The 15,640-nt window shown below is 52.0% G+C and overlaps 1 protein-coding gene across 1 annotated transcript in view; it reads right to left on the bottom strand.

The window, feature by feature from the left end:
* Nucleotides 1-3,948: 3,948 nt before the first annotated feature.
* Nucleotides 3,949-15,640, bottom strand: part of LOC102991777 (von Willebrand factor A domain-containing protein 2) — a 55,868-nt gene continuing 44,176 nt past the window's right edge. The window contains 10 exon segments of the mRNA XM_024128066.1: nt 3,949-4,118; nt 5,107-5,229; nt 5,864-6,052; nt 6,055-6,212; nt 6,214-6,406; nt 7,429-7,788; nt 7,791-8,000; nt 8,974-9,081; nt 11,274-11,329; nt 15,298-15,430. Coding sequence (XP_023983834.1) covers nt 3,949-4,118; nt 5,107-5,229; nt 5,864-6,052; nt 6,055-6,212; nt 6,214-6,406; nt 7,429-7,788; nt 7,791-8,000; nt 8,974-9,081; nt 11,274-11,329; nt 15,298-15,430 — 1,700 coding nt within the window.

The raw sequence follows: 15,640 nt of genomic DNA on the forward strand, positions 1-15,640 counted from the left end.
AAGAATCAGGTATTGCGACCAGACAGCATTCATCCAAGAAATCAAAGGCAGTTCAACAACTGAAAATATACTAATGGGTAATTTATCATAGTAACTGATTAAATGTGAAAAAACATCTTCTGAAAGGAAGCAGAAAAGCAAACCACAAATCTCAACACTCCTAATAAACACTCTTTGTAAGCTAGGAATAGAAGTAAACATTCCTTATCAAGTAATCCACAGAAGATAACATATAATGATGAAAAAGTCCCTTCAAGTCAAGAATCAGATGCATGCTGTTACCACTACGTTTTAAAACATTATTCTGAAGGTTCTAGACAATGCAAGATGACAAGAAAAAGCAGTATAAGATTTCAAAAGGAAGGAACCTGTTATTACTTGTAAATGCTGTCTTTCTAAAAAAGCAAGAGAATCAAATAACTATTAGAACTAGAGCATTTAGCGGGTTGGCTGGAATAAGGATCATTTGGAGAAAATGGGTTCTGTGAATGGAAAACTTCAGGTAAGAGGAGGCTCTGTCCCTTTGCAGAGCCAAAGAAAATAATACGACAACAACAACAAAAAAGACATTTTTGGAGACCTAAGTCTGTTGGTTGTAAACATTACATTGCTGTATTTAGGGGTATTCTGTGTTTCTTCCTGGAAGTTTTCAGCAATTGCTTTATCAAGCTTTTTAAGTGAAAAGATTCTGATGTGGAGACTTTGGTGGAAGAGAAATTAAGGTAGCAGGGCCCTGTCCCACTGATCACATGGCTTTGGTGATTGAGAAGCCTTGAATGCAAATGACTGTCACGCACAGTGCTCGGCACACAGGACTTTTTAACGTCTAACAGAACCATGGTGATGACCTTTCAAGTGCTTTTCTTGCACCAGAAATCCTAAAGTTCTTAAAGCTAAGCAATACTTAAACCAAGGTAGCCATGGCTTTGGTGATTGAGAAGGTCTAAACTCCTGACTGTCATCTCCTATCTATCTGATTCTTAGCAGTGTCAGGGGTTAAACGGTCCTTGTCTTCAACTGTGTAAAACCATCTATGGTTTTTTGAGAAATGGTAACGGGGAAAACATTTGGGACCAAGCTGAGGCACTGTTCCCAGTAAATTAAGGACTTTTTTTCAGGCTAAAGCAGGCTACTTTAAAAATAAAAACTGTGATAAAGTATCTGGATTTAAATCAGAGATCTACAAAGGATTCTACCAAAAACCCAACTCCCAACACGACCACCCAGGGGGAGAATTGATTCCTAAATACTGTGGGGTAAGGAAATATCCGGAGTGATGCTGTATTACATAGAAAAAAAATGTTTCAAATCCTGTAATTTAGAACAGTGAAAAGTGTCTTTTGAGATTTAACTGACATTTTATATTACCATAGAAACAAGATTACCCTGTGTTTACAGATTCAGTCCTGTGGTGAGGCGATTTTTAAAAGAGTTATTTAATATAATGTTCTCTTAGTCCCTGTTTTTTTAAGTTGTGCTCAATGTCCAGGCCCTTTCCAAGAAAAAAGGGGCAAATTTTGTTTCTGGTGGTCTCTTCTCTTAAAATTGGCAGTGCCGTTCTCTGTGTTGCCCGTTCTCTTCTGATGGCATTGGTTAACACAGGTTGGAACATTTCACCTATCATCTCTCAGCCTCATTTCTGGGGGTTCTGAATCAGAGTTCTTTAACACTGGTTTCTGAGAACTAAAGGTCTTTTGAGTCTTATTGTCTTTCTAATCCCAGGGCATTTATTTCCTTTGTCATAAACACTTGGTGTCCCAAGTGGTGAGTTAGTTTTTGTTTTTGTTTTAATAAAATGTTAATTATATTTTGGATTTTTTTGTATTTCATGGAACGACATGGGGCAAGGCCTGGTAGACTTCTACTTCAAGGGGGGAAACATCATGGTTATTTATGCACTGAACTTCAAACTGTGTGCAGTAAAAACTGGTAGAACTACAAGGTGGATCTTAGCAGGAGACTTAAGTAGCATAGGTAAGGCTGAAAGAAGATTTTAATAGTAAAATTAACACAAGGGAAACATCTTTAGAAGCTGATCATACATAAGTGACTGACTGAAAATCAGTACTCCTAGAAATTAAACACACTCCTAAATAATTCTTGGGGGAAAAAAGGTACCAGTACTTGGAAAGTTGCCTTAGTAGTAATAATTAAGAAAGTTTATAGCATAAACATGCTGGTTTTAAAAATGACAAAGCCAAATTTCTGGCTCATTGAAAAGGCGAATACAATAAAAAGACAGCCTAGGGCAGTATTAAATGGCAGAACTGAAACGGAGGCCTTAAGTACAGATACTGACAAGACTTTTTAAATTACAGGAAAACACTATGAATATAGCAGCTTGAAAGTTTGATGACTATATATTTTTCATTTTAGAAAGTTAGAATTTTGTATCAGAGCTATGCTAACACACAAAATTCACGAACAGCAGCAGCCACGGGTGGGCCAGTGCTGCCCAACAATCATTCTCTACGTCCTTACTCCGGTCCCCTTCTCTCCTAGACAGTTACTAGTTCTCTTCCCTCCTCAACCTCCATGTCTCCCCGTCCCTCTCACTCTCAGCTGAGCAAACGCCCAGAACTCCCACCGACTTCTACCGCCACATCTACCCACCCACCTGTACCCGTGCCCACATCCTCTGCCTGCCTTCCAGTTTTTGTGGGGGGTTTTTTAAGTCCAATTCAAATGGGACATCAAAATGTCAGCCCTGAACCAGGCAAAAAGCCTACATACACACGAAACGATTGAACTGCTGTTAATATAAAGACAAGGGGTTCATGTAAATTCAGACATCACCTATCAGCATCTGCCAGGTGGACATGTGACCCTGCTCTGATGTCACCTTCTGCCAAGGCAAAAGCAATAATAGGAATGAAAATGTCCCTTGAATGCAAATGACTGTCATGCACAGTGCTCGGCACACAGGAATTTTTAACGTCTAACAGAACCATGGTGATGACCTTTCAAGTACTTCTCTTGCACCAGAAATCCTAAAGTTTTTAAAGCTAAGCAATACTTAAACCAAGGTAGCCTTGAATGTTTGCCTATAAAACATCACATTAAGGTATTTACCTTAAAAATAAAAACTGTGATAAAGTATTTGGATCTAAATCAGAGATCTACAAAGGCTTTTACCAAAAACCCAACTCCCAACATGACCACCCAGGGGGAGAATTGATTCCTAAATACTGTGGGGTAAGGAAATATCCGGTTCACCAAAAAATATTCCAACTAAGCCTCTTTGCCATTTAGGTACAAAAACTCCTGTTAAATAAATAACCAACATTACTTCTTGAAATATTCCTTTCAAAACCAGGTCTAAAAAAAACACCTAAAACCAAGCAGCATAAGATCTACGCCTAAAAAAACAAAACTCCAAGTTTCTTTGTTCTATATTGATTGAGTTTAAGAATTCTACTCCTTTTTGCCCCCAAAGGGCAGAGTAAGACAAGCACTCAAGAAACACCCTGCAATTAACCCTCCTAAGTAAAGGCTGAGAAGCCCCTCGAAGGGAATGCTGCCCGGTGCCCAGGCCCAGCTCACGTGGCCCCTCGAGACCAGGGCCGTTTGCACACTCAGCCCCTCCCCCAAGGGCAAACAGCTGGTTAATCAGTCACCTTGCAGTGTGGGGCCTTTCCAACTCCCACACGCGGATCCAGTCACCAAAACAAGTCACAAATGCCACTCAAGCCCCTTTTCAAACTAAGAATGAATCCATCTGGGACATCTTAAGAGAAAGATGTGTTTAAAGGTCCACCCTTTGTCTATCTTGAAATGCCATCACGTCAGGGGTCCGAGTGACACTCTCATCACTGCCTTCTGTTGGGCATTACTGTCCCAACAACGTTCTACTTAGCATCTGTTGTGGGAAAAGTGAGCTTCAAACAGGCCATCAAAAGTCTCCAGGTTCCTCTGTTCCTCAGGGGAAAGGTGGCAGATGACACCAGCTCAGCAGCGCTCAACTAGGTCAGCAAAGTAAGTACTTACACCTGAAGAATTTTCAACATCGTCGTTAGGGGGGAAATCAGCTGCCAGTGTGTCCCTAGGCAGCACCGTGTGCAGCTGGGCCCTCTCTTCTCCCTGGGTCAGGAGACTGGGCAGGAGGGTTCTGGACAGGGCTGAAGGCAGACACGCAAAGGACTCCACGAGACAGGATGCTCCGCTGAGGGCAGGCCCCCTTTCAGCGCCCAGGGGACCCAGGCCCTCTTGGTAGCAGCTGGGAGGGGGGCAGCTGCTGCCCTCCTGCAGGCTCTCGGCTGGGGCCACGTGCCTTGGGGGCGTCTCCTCTCAAGGCCCCTGGGAAAGAAGTGAACTTTGAGGACACGAGGAGTGTCTGAGTCCTCTTCTCAACCAACTAGCTGCCTCACGGGCCCCATCATGCCTTGCTCTTACTCCGTAAGCCAAGGAAGAGGTGCCCCTCACATCACGCCTGGTATCACGAAGCCCACCTCTACCAGTGCCTGAAAACCCAGGGCTCCAATGGGAATCATCCTCTGGCTGCCGCTGCTGTTCTAACTTTAAATTCACGAACAGCAGCAGCCACGGGTGGGCCAGTGCTGCCCAACAATCATTCTCTACGTCCTTACTCCGGTCCCCTTCTCTCCTAGACAGTTACTAGTTCTCTTCCCTCCTCAACCTCCATGTCTCCCCGTCCCTCTCACTCTCAGCTGAGCAAACGCCCAGAACTCCCACCGACTTCTACCGCCACATCTACCCACCCACCTGTACCCGTGCCCACATCCTCTGCCTGCCTTCCAGTTACTCTGCGTCCACTTGCTTCTCCCTTCCAGTCATCAATTTTCATCAGTCAGAGTGTGCTCAGCACCATCTAATACACTATGTGCTGTACTTATTTGCTGTCTCCCTCGCTACAGTGGAAGCTCCACGAGGGCAGAGATTCTGTCTGTCCTGCTTCCTGCTCTGTTCCCTGCACCTAGAATGGCACCTGGGATGTAGGAGGCACCCACTGAATGTTTCCTGCATGAACAAACAAATGATTGATTCCTTCCACTGATGCCCTAGAGCCTCCTTTGGCTGTGGCCCTGGGGCTCAGGAGGACTCAGAACAGCACCCCAGCTCCCAAGTGCACGCAGGTGCCCCACTCACGGCTCTCGCAGTGCGGGCCCTCCCGGCCATCCCGGCACTCGCAGCGGTAGCTCCCGTTGTGCAGGACGCAGGTGCCCTCGCTCATGCACAGGCTGGATATGCAGAGGTTAACTGGCCGCTTGGCTTCCGCAAGGGAGCACGTGCCAGCAGACCCTGCCTGGGCTGGCCCCAAAGACCCCGCTCTAAGGAAGCCCAGTACAGAGGCGAGGCCACCAGAGTCTTACACATCTTAGTGGCTCCATGGGCCTTTGAGCCACAGGTTAGTTGGGCCCCATACTGCATGGCCGGTCAAAGAGCCGACTTCCACCCAGCTTTCCTACATGTGTACAGAGACTCCCTCTCTCGGACGGGCCGTTCACACAGCAGTGCTTATTGTTATTATGGCCACATGCTTTTTAAAAAGTGGTAAGGATGTCATTGGCAAAAGGAAGGCTTGGAGTCAGGCTGTCCTGGCTGTGTCTGCTCCTACCAAGGTCAGTGCCAACCCGGGGTCCTATGGGTATCCTAATGACGTCTTCTTTTTAAGTGGGGTACATACATTCTCAAGTTTGGGAAGAGGTGCCTGTGTTAAATTATTTGCACCTTAAATGTCAGGTGAGTGACATTCGTGTGAGTGTGGCACTTAGCATAAAGCCCGGCATGTGGAAAGCGCCCGGCAGTTGGGAGGAGTTGCTGTCCCTGTAATGATGTACGTGAAGGCTCGGGCTGAGGTCCTCCCTTGGAGGCGGCCCCGAGGTGTGGATCGCCCCCCACTCACCTCTGCCTATCCACTCGATGAGCGTGTCCTGGTGGTGCCTCAGGTCTGCGTAGGCTGCCACGTGGATCAGGGAGTCCCGGCGACCTGTGAGCCTCCGCAGTGCCTCCCTCAGGACGGGCCCCACGCCCATCACCAAGACAGAGACGCCGCTGTCCCTCAGCTTCTGGGCAGGGACGGCCACGTCCTCTGTCCCCTCCCACCCGTGACCACCACCACAGCCTTGGGGACACCAGGCCGGGCGCCCCTCCGGACCATCATCACCTTGTCATAGATGTGCAGCAAGGCCGTGCCTGCCGAGCCCACCCCACCCAGGTAGGGGTCCTGGCTCCTGGCCCGCAGCGCTGCAGCACCGGGGGTCCAGCCCAAAGGCTGTCTGGACCTGGCCGCCATACACCACCAGGCCAATCTGTGTCACGTCAGGGTTCACGTCAAACCGGAGGGCACAGCTTCTCACGAAGCTCTGCATCTGGGCGAAGTCCTCGGGCCCCACAGAGGCCGAGGCGTCCAACATGAAGACCAGGTCCAGCGACTGGGCCTGGCAGCCTGCAGAACAAGCAGAGTGGACCTCAGGGGGCGGCAAAGTGAGGACTGCTCTGGGGTGAGCGGAGCCCAGGTCAGCCGGTCTGCAGTCTGTCCACTGCAGTATCCATCCTCCACCCTCTCCTAGAATGGTAGCTGGACACGTGAATGCTCAGCTAGACCACATTCCTAGCCTCCCTGGCAGCCGCGTGTGGCCACGTGACAAGTTCTATATAATGGGTTGTGATTGCAAGTAATTGTGCAATTTCCAAGTTGTGTCCTCAAAAGGAAGCTGCTTGCCTTCCACTTCCTCTCTGCCCTCTTCCTGCTATCTGAGAAACAGTGACCCTGGAGTTAGAGGTGGAACCACACGATAGCCGAGTCACCCTGCTGGCCCTGGCCGCTCACCTCTGAACTGGTGCGTAAGCTATTGAGCTCCGGGGCCTCATCTATGCCATTACGGAGTGCCCTCCACGTGCCGTGCACTGTATACAAGGCACTAATTATACCATGTGGACAAAACTGCCAATGCCTGTCCTTGATCGGATGACAAACATGAAACCAACAAAGAATTACAAACTATGTGAGCAGCCATGGAGGAAAGGAGCAGGGTGCTATGAGAGGGACCAGCAGGGGCGACATGGGTGAGTAAGGATGGGGTCAGGGCTCCTCTGAGGAGCGACATTTCAGCTAAAGCCTGAAGATTCAGAACTCCTTCTTAGCAATAAATAACAATTAATAATAAATAACAATACCTACAATTCTGAGCATACACTCCGAGCTTACTGTGTGCTACTGTGTATGTTGCTTGCCTTACTTAATCCTCACAAAAGGCCCCCTAGAGGTACTACTATTAGTCCAATTTTACTGACCAGTAAACTGAGAAGTTACTCATCACAAGGCTAGCATACAGAAGAGTCGGGCTGTGCTTGCGGCCCCCAGTACAGGCCCTGGTTAAGTCGCTACCAAAGGGAGGAAGGGCCTGCCACTGGCCAGCCGGCCCCCGGGTCGGGCGAGGCTGGCGCCGGTGCAGGACTGGTCCTTACCTGGGCGCTGCTGGCTGCACAGCTTTCCCCGCAGCTTCGGGATTTGGCCGCACAGGTCCTGCAGGCCGGCGTAGATCATGACGCGCTCCGGGCTGCCCGCGACCTCCTCCAGCTCCGCCCGCACGGCCTCGCTGCGCACGCCCAGCAGGAGCAGCTCCCGGGCCCTGGCGAAACGCGCCGGGCCGGCCACCTGGTCCCGAGAGTGCGCCTCGGTCATCAGGACCACTGCCCTGCGGGGCCGGTCCAGGCCCGTTCCGGCGGCGCTCCCGAAGCCGCGCTCCGCCGCCTGCCGCAGGGCCTGGCCTATCAGGGTGGCGTCGCCACCGAAGGGCAGGTCGTCGAGGCTCCTGACCAGCTCCGCACGTCCCGGTACTCGCCCACGGGCACGGCCACGCCCAGCTCCGCGCCGTAGCGGGCCACGCCCATGCGGGCCCGGGAGCCCTCACTCGGCGCCGCCGGCACGAACCGCTTCACGGAGGCCTTGGCCCGCAGGAAGCCCTCCGGGGTGGCAGCCGCCGAGCCGGCCAGCGGGAAGACGATGTCGGCTCTACACTCCAGGTTCAGCTTCGGGGCTGCCAGGTTCACAGCGGCCGTCACGCTGTGGAGCACTGTCCCACCCGGGACCCCCAGCCGCCACGTGGGGCCAGAGCCGCCTCCCTCCCAGGAGGGAGATGGGACACTGACACAGAGGCTTCAGGGCCTAGTGACCAGTGCAGGTCACAGGGTTAGACACGGCCGGACACAGAGCTCCCTGGCTCCCACCAAGTGTCTCCATCTCACCACTCTTTCAAAAGAAAAATGGAATCCATAGCTTTTTCCCATTATGGTTAGTGTTTCTTGTGTCCCGTTGGAGAAATCTTTGTCTACCCCAAGATCATGAAGATACGCTCCTATGTTTTCTTCCAGAAGCTTCACAACTTTGCCTTTTACATTTAAATCTGTGATCCATCTGGACTTGATTTTTTGTGTAGCTTGTGAGGTAGGGAGTCAACATATATATTTTTTTCCCATATAAGTCTCCAATTGACCCAGCACTACAGTTTTTAAAAAGTGACTATTTAACAAGTCCCGTCCTGTGTGTCAAGCACTGTGCTAAGAATCTTATTTCAAACTCCCATAACCGTAGGGGGTAAAGCCAGTTATAATCTTCATTTCACCGTTTTAAAACCAAAAGGGGTTGAAGCTTCTCACTCCTCCTCTTCTTGGAAGAGGGGAGAAGAGACTCAGCCCAGAACCAGGACCCAGTTCGGCCAGCTCCAGCCTGCAGCTGGGCTCCGCGATGCTCACAGATCAAGCAGCAGCCATTCTAAAGCTAAGAAGCCAGGAGCCGTGTCCTACCCAGAGCTCCACCATCTGAGTTACTTCTTCATGGAACCCTCCGTGTATCATTTGAGACATCAGATCAGTGGTGTACTTGAAAAGCAGGTGGCCCTAACTCCAGGGCCAATTCCTACCTAGTAGCTAGAAGGGTGGCAGGTGAGAGGCAGGAGCCCCGGCTCACTGCTCCCCAACAGTCAGAGTCTGGGAAGTCCTGTGCACACGTACCGCAGTCAGCCTCCCCTCCAAAGGCTGGCGGGCAGAGGCAGTGGTACCTGTCCAGTCCTTCTGGAACACACGTGCCTCCATTCTGGCAGGGCTGCGAGTCACAGGGGCCTATCAGAGAGATGCCTGTTAACAGCCTGGCACATCAGCCCAGAGATGTGAAGGGCTTCGGCTACCCTGCCCCACCAGGGCCCAGCTCCTTCCTTTCCCCAGATGCACTAGGAAATTAGTCTCAACACCTGTAGCGAAGAGGAAAGTAAATGAAGTACATAAGGCGGGGTTAGGGTGTAGGTGGTAACAGACACTCAATGGTGGGCTCAGTAAGGCCCCGTGTGAATTACAGGCTCACTTGGGGATCTGCCAATGGGATCTGGCTCCTGGCTCTGATACTGGGAACACGTGTTATGGACTGAATTTCTCCCCGCCGCCACCTCCAAATTTATATGTAGGAGTCCAAACCCCCAATACCTTAAAAATGTTAATCTACTACTTGGTGGTCACATGACTGTAATTAAAGTATACACTTCTGGAAGGTAGGAATTACCGAGGGTAACTCTGGGCTCCTAGGCCAGCAGTTCTGTCAGTTGGAGTTTCATGCAAACAACTGAGGGCTCATTAACAGCACCAACAGTGGCCTTTAACTGAGCAGCTATTATGGGCCAGGTATTGTGCTAAGCGCTACACCATGTATGATCTCACTTCACTGATACAACTGGATGAAGCAGGTACTGTGAACCGCCGCGTCACAGATGAGGAAGCTGAAACTTGACGAACAGAAGTCACGTGCTGAAGGTCAGCTACTGGGAAAGTGGCAGAGCTGGGACTCAAACACAGGTCACTCTGGTTCCAAAACCGTAAGTCCCTGAGCTTTAATTTCTGAGCAGAAACAACCCCACTTTCAGTTCCTCGCATGTGTCAGAGACCAGCCAAGTTGGAACTTTAAAATAAGATGCCCGAAGGATCACCTAACCCCAGGCAGGAAGCACCATCCCGCCTGCACACAAAGCCTCTGGCTCTGCTTTCGAGGGATGGACTCCCGACCTCATCAGGAGTAGCATATCTACACAAGCACTGATGCCAAGACCCTTCAGTGTGATTTCTGTGCTCCTGGGTCAGTGAGATGCACTAGACCCCGGGGTGAGGAGAGTGAGGGCCCGTTGGGAAGCCAGGCTGCATGATCTTAATGGTATTGAAAAGTCCTCCTGTTTGCTTGGGACTTTGTAGCTGATGAAGCACTTTGGTGGACATCACCTACTGAATCTTCCCTAGGATCCCTTGTATGGTACCCCCTATCATCCAGAGCAGGGAAATGGGGAGTCCAGACGTGGGGCAAACATTAGCCCCATTTTACAGAGGAGGAAAGTGAGGCTCAGGTATCTTGCCCTGAGTTTGGTGCTAGATGTGAGGCTTTCTGTCTGCACAACTGGGGCTCAGTGCACGCCCTGCTCTGCCTCTTGTCAATGCAAGGGGCCCTGGTTAAGGAAGTAATTCCAAAGCCTTCACTCCCTTTCTCAGTGAAAATATACCACTGACCAAGGGAGGCGTGAGTATGGCAGGAGCATGTTCCTCTGCCTCTGAAATGCCTGGCCCTGTGCCCTGGAGCTCAGTCCAACCCCACTTGCTGCCCCAGGAGTATAAATGCCCCTTTGGGAGCCAGCCTAGTCCCAGGGCCAGAAAGAAGAGGAGAATCCAAGAGGCAGACTGTACCTGGGCGGGTGGTCCTGTAGCAAGTGGCAGGGTGGGTTAAGAACACTCTCTTCCAGCTACAACCCAAGGAAACAAATGGTAGAGATCAAAGTTTTAAGGAGAGGGGATTTAAAATACTAAAAGCTGACACAAGATGCCAATGCAGAAGCAAGTCAAGGGATCCCTTGTATGGTACCCCCTATCATCCAGAGCAGGGAAATGGGGAGTCCAGACGTGGGGCAAACATTAGCCCCATTTTACAGAGGAGGAAAGTGAGGCTCAGGTATCTTGCCCTGAGTTTGGTGCTAGATGTGAGGCTTTCTGTCTGCACAACTGGGGCTCAGTGCACGCCCTGCTCTGCTTCTCGTCAATGCAAGGGGCCCTGGTTAAGGAAGTAATTCCAAAGCCTTCACTCCCTTTCTCAGTGAAAATATACCACTGACCAAGGGAGGCGTGAGTATGGCATGAGCATGTTCCTCTGCCTCTGAAATGCCTGTCCCTGTGCCCTGGAGCTCAGTCCAACCCCACTTGCTGTCCCAGGAGTATAAATGCCCCTTTGGGAGCCAGCCTAGTCCCAGGGCCAGAAAGAAGAGGAGAATCCAAGAGGCAGACTGTACCTGGGCGGGTGGTCCTGTAGCAAGTGGCAGGGTGGGTTAAGAACACTCTCTTCCAGCTACAACCCAAGGAAACAAATGGTAGAGATCAAAGTTTTAAGGAGAGGGGATTTAAAATACTAAAAGCTGACACAAGATGCCAATGCAGAAGCAAGTCAAGAAAGACTTGGTTCTTTTTTTTTTTTTTTTTTTCCTGATTCTACCCAACTTTTGTCTGCACATAGAGTAGGAAATGTTTCAAACTACTCAGACAATTTTAAAAAAAAAGATAATGGAAGCTGGCTATCATGTCAGAAATTATAGAGATATCTGTGTTCAATACTCTGAACTACGGCAACAGCTTTCTATTACGAGTTACTTTCTGGGGCCAGCACAATGAGTGGGGGGTGGCAAATACTGGGATTAGGCGACTGGATTCTGGTTATGTAACCCCAGGCAAGTTACTCTCCTTCTCTGGTCTTCCATTCCCTCTTCTATATAGCAACTCTGTAGTTTTCAACTGTGTTCCTCAGAGCCTCAGTGGAGAGGGAAGGGGACTGTCCAGGGCTCCCCCAGTGCCCCAGCCCCACGCCCCCACCCCAAATGTGCTTTTTCTGGTCTACATAACAAGTGTCCATACGAGGCTCTGTAGCTCAGGAGGATTTGCAAACCACTGGCTGGTTTCAATGACCTCTGAGGTCGGTCTGAGTGACAACCTTCTGTGACAACACAAGGGCCACCATTCCTGTGCTGGCTTCCATGCCCCAGCCATCCCCATCGTTACGTCAAGTCCTCGGCTACTTGAAGAGACAGCAGTCTCCTCTTCCAGATGGGGAAATGGGTTCAGGGCTGAATTAAGTCGCCCAAAGTCACACGGTTACCAGAACACAACAGAGCTGGGATCCGAACTCCACCTCCCACTCCAAAGCCCATGCATCCTTTCCTCTGGGCCTCGCCCCCTGGCTCTCCTGAATCTGTGGGGCGATGGGCCGACCACAGAGGAGTGGGTCCTCGTCCCTCGGGCAGAAAGCCCTCCCCTTGGCTGGCAGCAGCTCCACGGATGGCCTCATCTAAGGAGATTCTCCTGGGGCCTTCGCGACAAAGTTCTCTAAAACTTGCCAAAGAGCACTTCTCCCGGTGAGATCCCACCCAGGGCTGCTCACCTGGGAGGCAGGATAATTGGGCTCACCTCTAGGGCGGGGCCTTTCCTGAGGCAAAACATCCACTTAGGATAAAAGCCAAGTCAACTACGAACTCAAGGGGTTGCTGAAATCAAAACTGTGCCAAGCTGCCAGCTCATTAAAGAGAACTCTTCTCCCCCTCCATGTCTACTCCTCGTGACCTCATAAAACCACACGTCCTAGCCCAGAAAGCTCCACAGGCCCTGCCCTCCCTACCTAGGCCTACAGAAGCCAGCGTTGTTGAGCAGACACTATCCATAGGGCTTCGCCTGGGCCTGTACTCAGCTAGTCCCCCACCTCCCTCAGGTCTGCTCCCTGCCCACTCTAATTAAAACTGCAACCCTACCCTCTACTTACCCCACCCTGTCCCACCCCGCATCCTTTCCCCTATTGCACTTACCACCACCTAATAGTTTATTTAGGTGTTCACTTTGTTCACTGCTGCCTCTTGCTCATGAGAGCAGATTTGTTTCCAAGACACTCATGCTGATTCCCCAGGACCTGGGGTAGTGCTGGGAACGTAGGAGAGCCTCGGTGAGTATTTCTTGAATGAGTGGATCGATAAAAAGCCTACTATATGCCTTATTCTAGGAGCCTGCAATGCCAGTGCCTTCTACGAATTACCTCGCTGCCTGCAATGTCAGTGCATTCTACGAATTACCTCGCTGCGTGCTCCTGGCAATCCTCTGGGGGCAGGTCCTGTTATCACCCCCTTGCTGAATGTGGAAACAGACAGCGGGAGGTTCCCAGCTCACCAGTGATGCCCCCAGAGTCTGAGCACATAGCCATGAAGTGTACTCTACCCACCAGCCTCTCCCAGGGCTCCCGGCTCTGGATGCCTCTGCCCACTGCTACCCGGTTCCCACATCTTTCGAGACTGCTCAAGCAACCCCTCCTCCATGACGTGTGCGGGGGACAGGCCCCATCCCAGCACTTGGGAGGCTCTCTCTGGACCACGAGCTTCTTGGGGCCGCGACTGTGCCTGACTCCTCGCTGGACCCTGCCTGGCTCAGAGTGAGTACTTAAACATGTTCACCAGGGAATGAAGAACTATCTCCTTTCACTCGAAAGTGCAGGTTCAGAAGAGAGCCTCTAGTGGCCTCTGACATGGCACGAGGCCCCACTTCCTCTGATCCACATGGGGGGCACCGCCCTTCCCTGCCAAGATGGCGTTTGGACTCTGCATGGACCCAACACGGCCCTGAATGAGTGGATCGATAAAAAGCCTACTATATGCCTTATTCTAGGAGCCTGCAATGCCAGTGCCTTCTACGAATTACCTCGCTGCCTGCAATGTCAGTGCATTCTACGAATTACCTCGCTGCGTGCTCCTGGCAATCCTCTGGGGGCAGGTCCTGTTATCACCCCCTTGCTGAATGTGGAAACAGACAGCGGGAGGTTCCCAGCTCACCAGTGATGCCCCCAGAGTCTGAGCACATAGCCATGAAGTGTACTCTACCCACCAGCCTCTCCCAGGGCTCCCGGCTCTGGATGCCTCTGCCCACTGCTACCCGGTTCCCACATCTTTCGAGACTGCTCAAGCAACCCCTCCTCCATGACGTGTGCGGGGGACAGGCCCCATCCCAGCACTTGGGAGGCTCTCTCTGGACCACGAGCTTCTTGGGGCCGCGACTGTGCCTGACTCCTCGCTGGACCCTGCCTGGCTCAGAGTGAGTACTTAAACATGTTCACCAGGGAATGAAGAACTATCTCCTTTCACTCGAAAGTGCAGGTTCAGAAGAGAGCCTCTAGTGGCCTCTGACATGGCACGAGGCCCCACTTCCTCTGATCCACATGCGGGGCACCGCCCTTCCCTGCCGAGATGGCGTTTGGACTCTGCATGGACCCAACACGGCCCTCACGGCTTCTCAGACGCTCCATCTCACTGCTGCGCGCGCGCGCTCTGATCTCATCGCTGAGGCCAGGCCAATGGGCCAAGGTGTGGCTGGTTCAAACACTACCCTGGACCTCCAGAAAGGACTAGAGGGCGAGATCAGGAGCTGCTGACCAGGTGCCATACTAAAGGTGGTCCGGATAAAGGGGGATGATCTGGGGGTCTGCGGGGCAGTGGCTGAGAGCCAGGTGGCGGGTGCTCTTGAATGCCTGAGCTCCGGTCCTGAAGAATCCAGCATTCTTCACGGCCTCCACAACCGGAATTCATCCAAGCATCTTAAGCCTCTTGCCTTGCTCAGCCCCCATACGTACGGAAACTGGTAATCAGAGGGACCAAATTAGCAGACCACTATCCCAAGTCCAGACCACTGCCCTGTCAGACCAGCTTTTGGCTGATCTGCCAGCCTTCAGAATGGCTGTGACCCAGGCCCTGGGCTCCTGGGCGGTGTGTCTAAAAGACTCTGACACTGAGTAGCTGTGCCCCTGCCTGGGTCCCCGGAGCTCTGTCCCTGCCTCCCTCCCAGGTCTCCTCCGATCCCTGTTCACACACTCCACAGCCAAGGCCCCGGAGAGCCGTTCTCCCTGCAGCCCATGAGCACTTGGCCATCCCTGCCCAGGCCCTGCCCACAGGCTCTGACCCCACACCTTGTGGACAAACCTGGAAAACGGACAGAGCGCAGCCAGCACGGCCTTGGTCCCCCGAGATCCCCTCCAGCACGGGGCCTGGCCGGCAAGCTGCCTGACCATCTCTAGCGTCTTGCGCTCACAGGGGTGAGGCTGGACCTTGCAGTCTGTGTCCACCGTACATACCCGAGGCAGGGAAGACAGGGTTACACCTCCTTCCTCCGCCCGTGGGCCCACCACCCTCAGCCCTGGCTCTTTCCCGGCAGAGTACACGGGGGAGGGGCAGCCAGTCTCTGAGCATCTCCTCTGCACAAGCCCCGCCCCACACTGCTCTTCCATCCTGTGCACACGTATAAAAGGGACAGAGCGCAGCCAGCACGGCCTTGGTCCCCCGAGATCCCCTCCAGCACGGGGCCTGGCCAGCAAGCTGCCTGACCATCTCTAGCGTCTTGCGCTCACAGGGGTGAGGCTGGACCTTGCAGTCTGTGTCCACCGTACATACCCGAGGCAGGGAAGACAGGGTTACACCTCCTTCCTCCGCCCGTGGGCCCACCACCCTCAGCCCTGGCTCTTTCCCGGCAGAGTACACGGGGGAGGGGCAGCCAGTCTCTGAGCATCTCCTCTGCACAAGCCCCGCCCCACACTGCTCTTCCATCCTGTGCACACGTATACCATTTTTTTTTTTTTTTTTTT

The sequence above is a fragment of the Physeter macrocephalus genome, chromosome 21 (genome assembly GCF_002837175.3).
Source record: "Physeter macrocephalus isolate SW-GA chromosome 21, ASM283717v5, whole genome shotgun sequence".
In the NCBI taxonomy this organism is placed as follows: Eukaryota; Metazoa; Chordata; class Mammalia; order Artiodactyla; family Physeteridae; genus Physeter; species Physeter macrocephalus.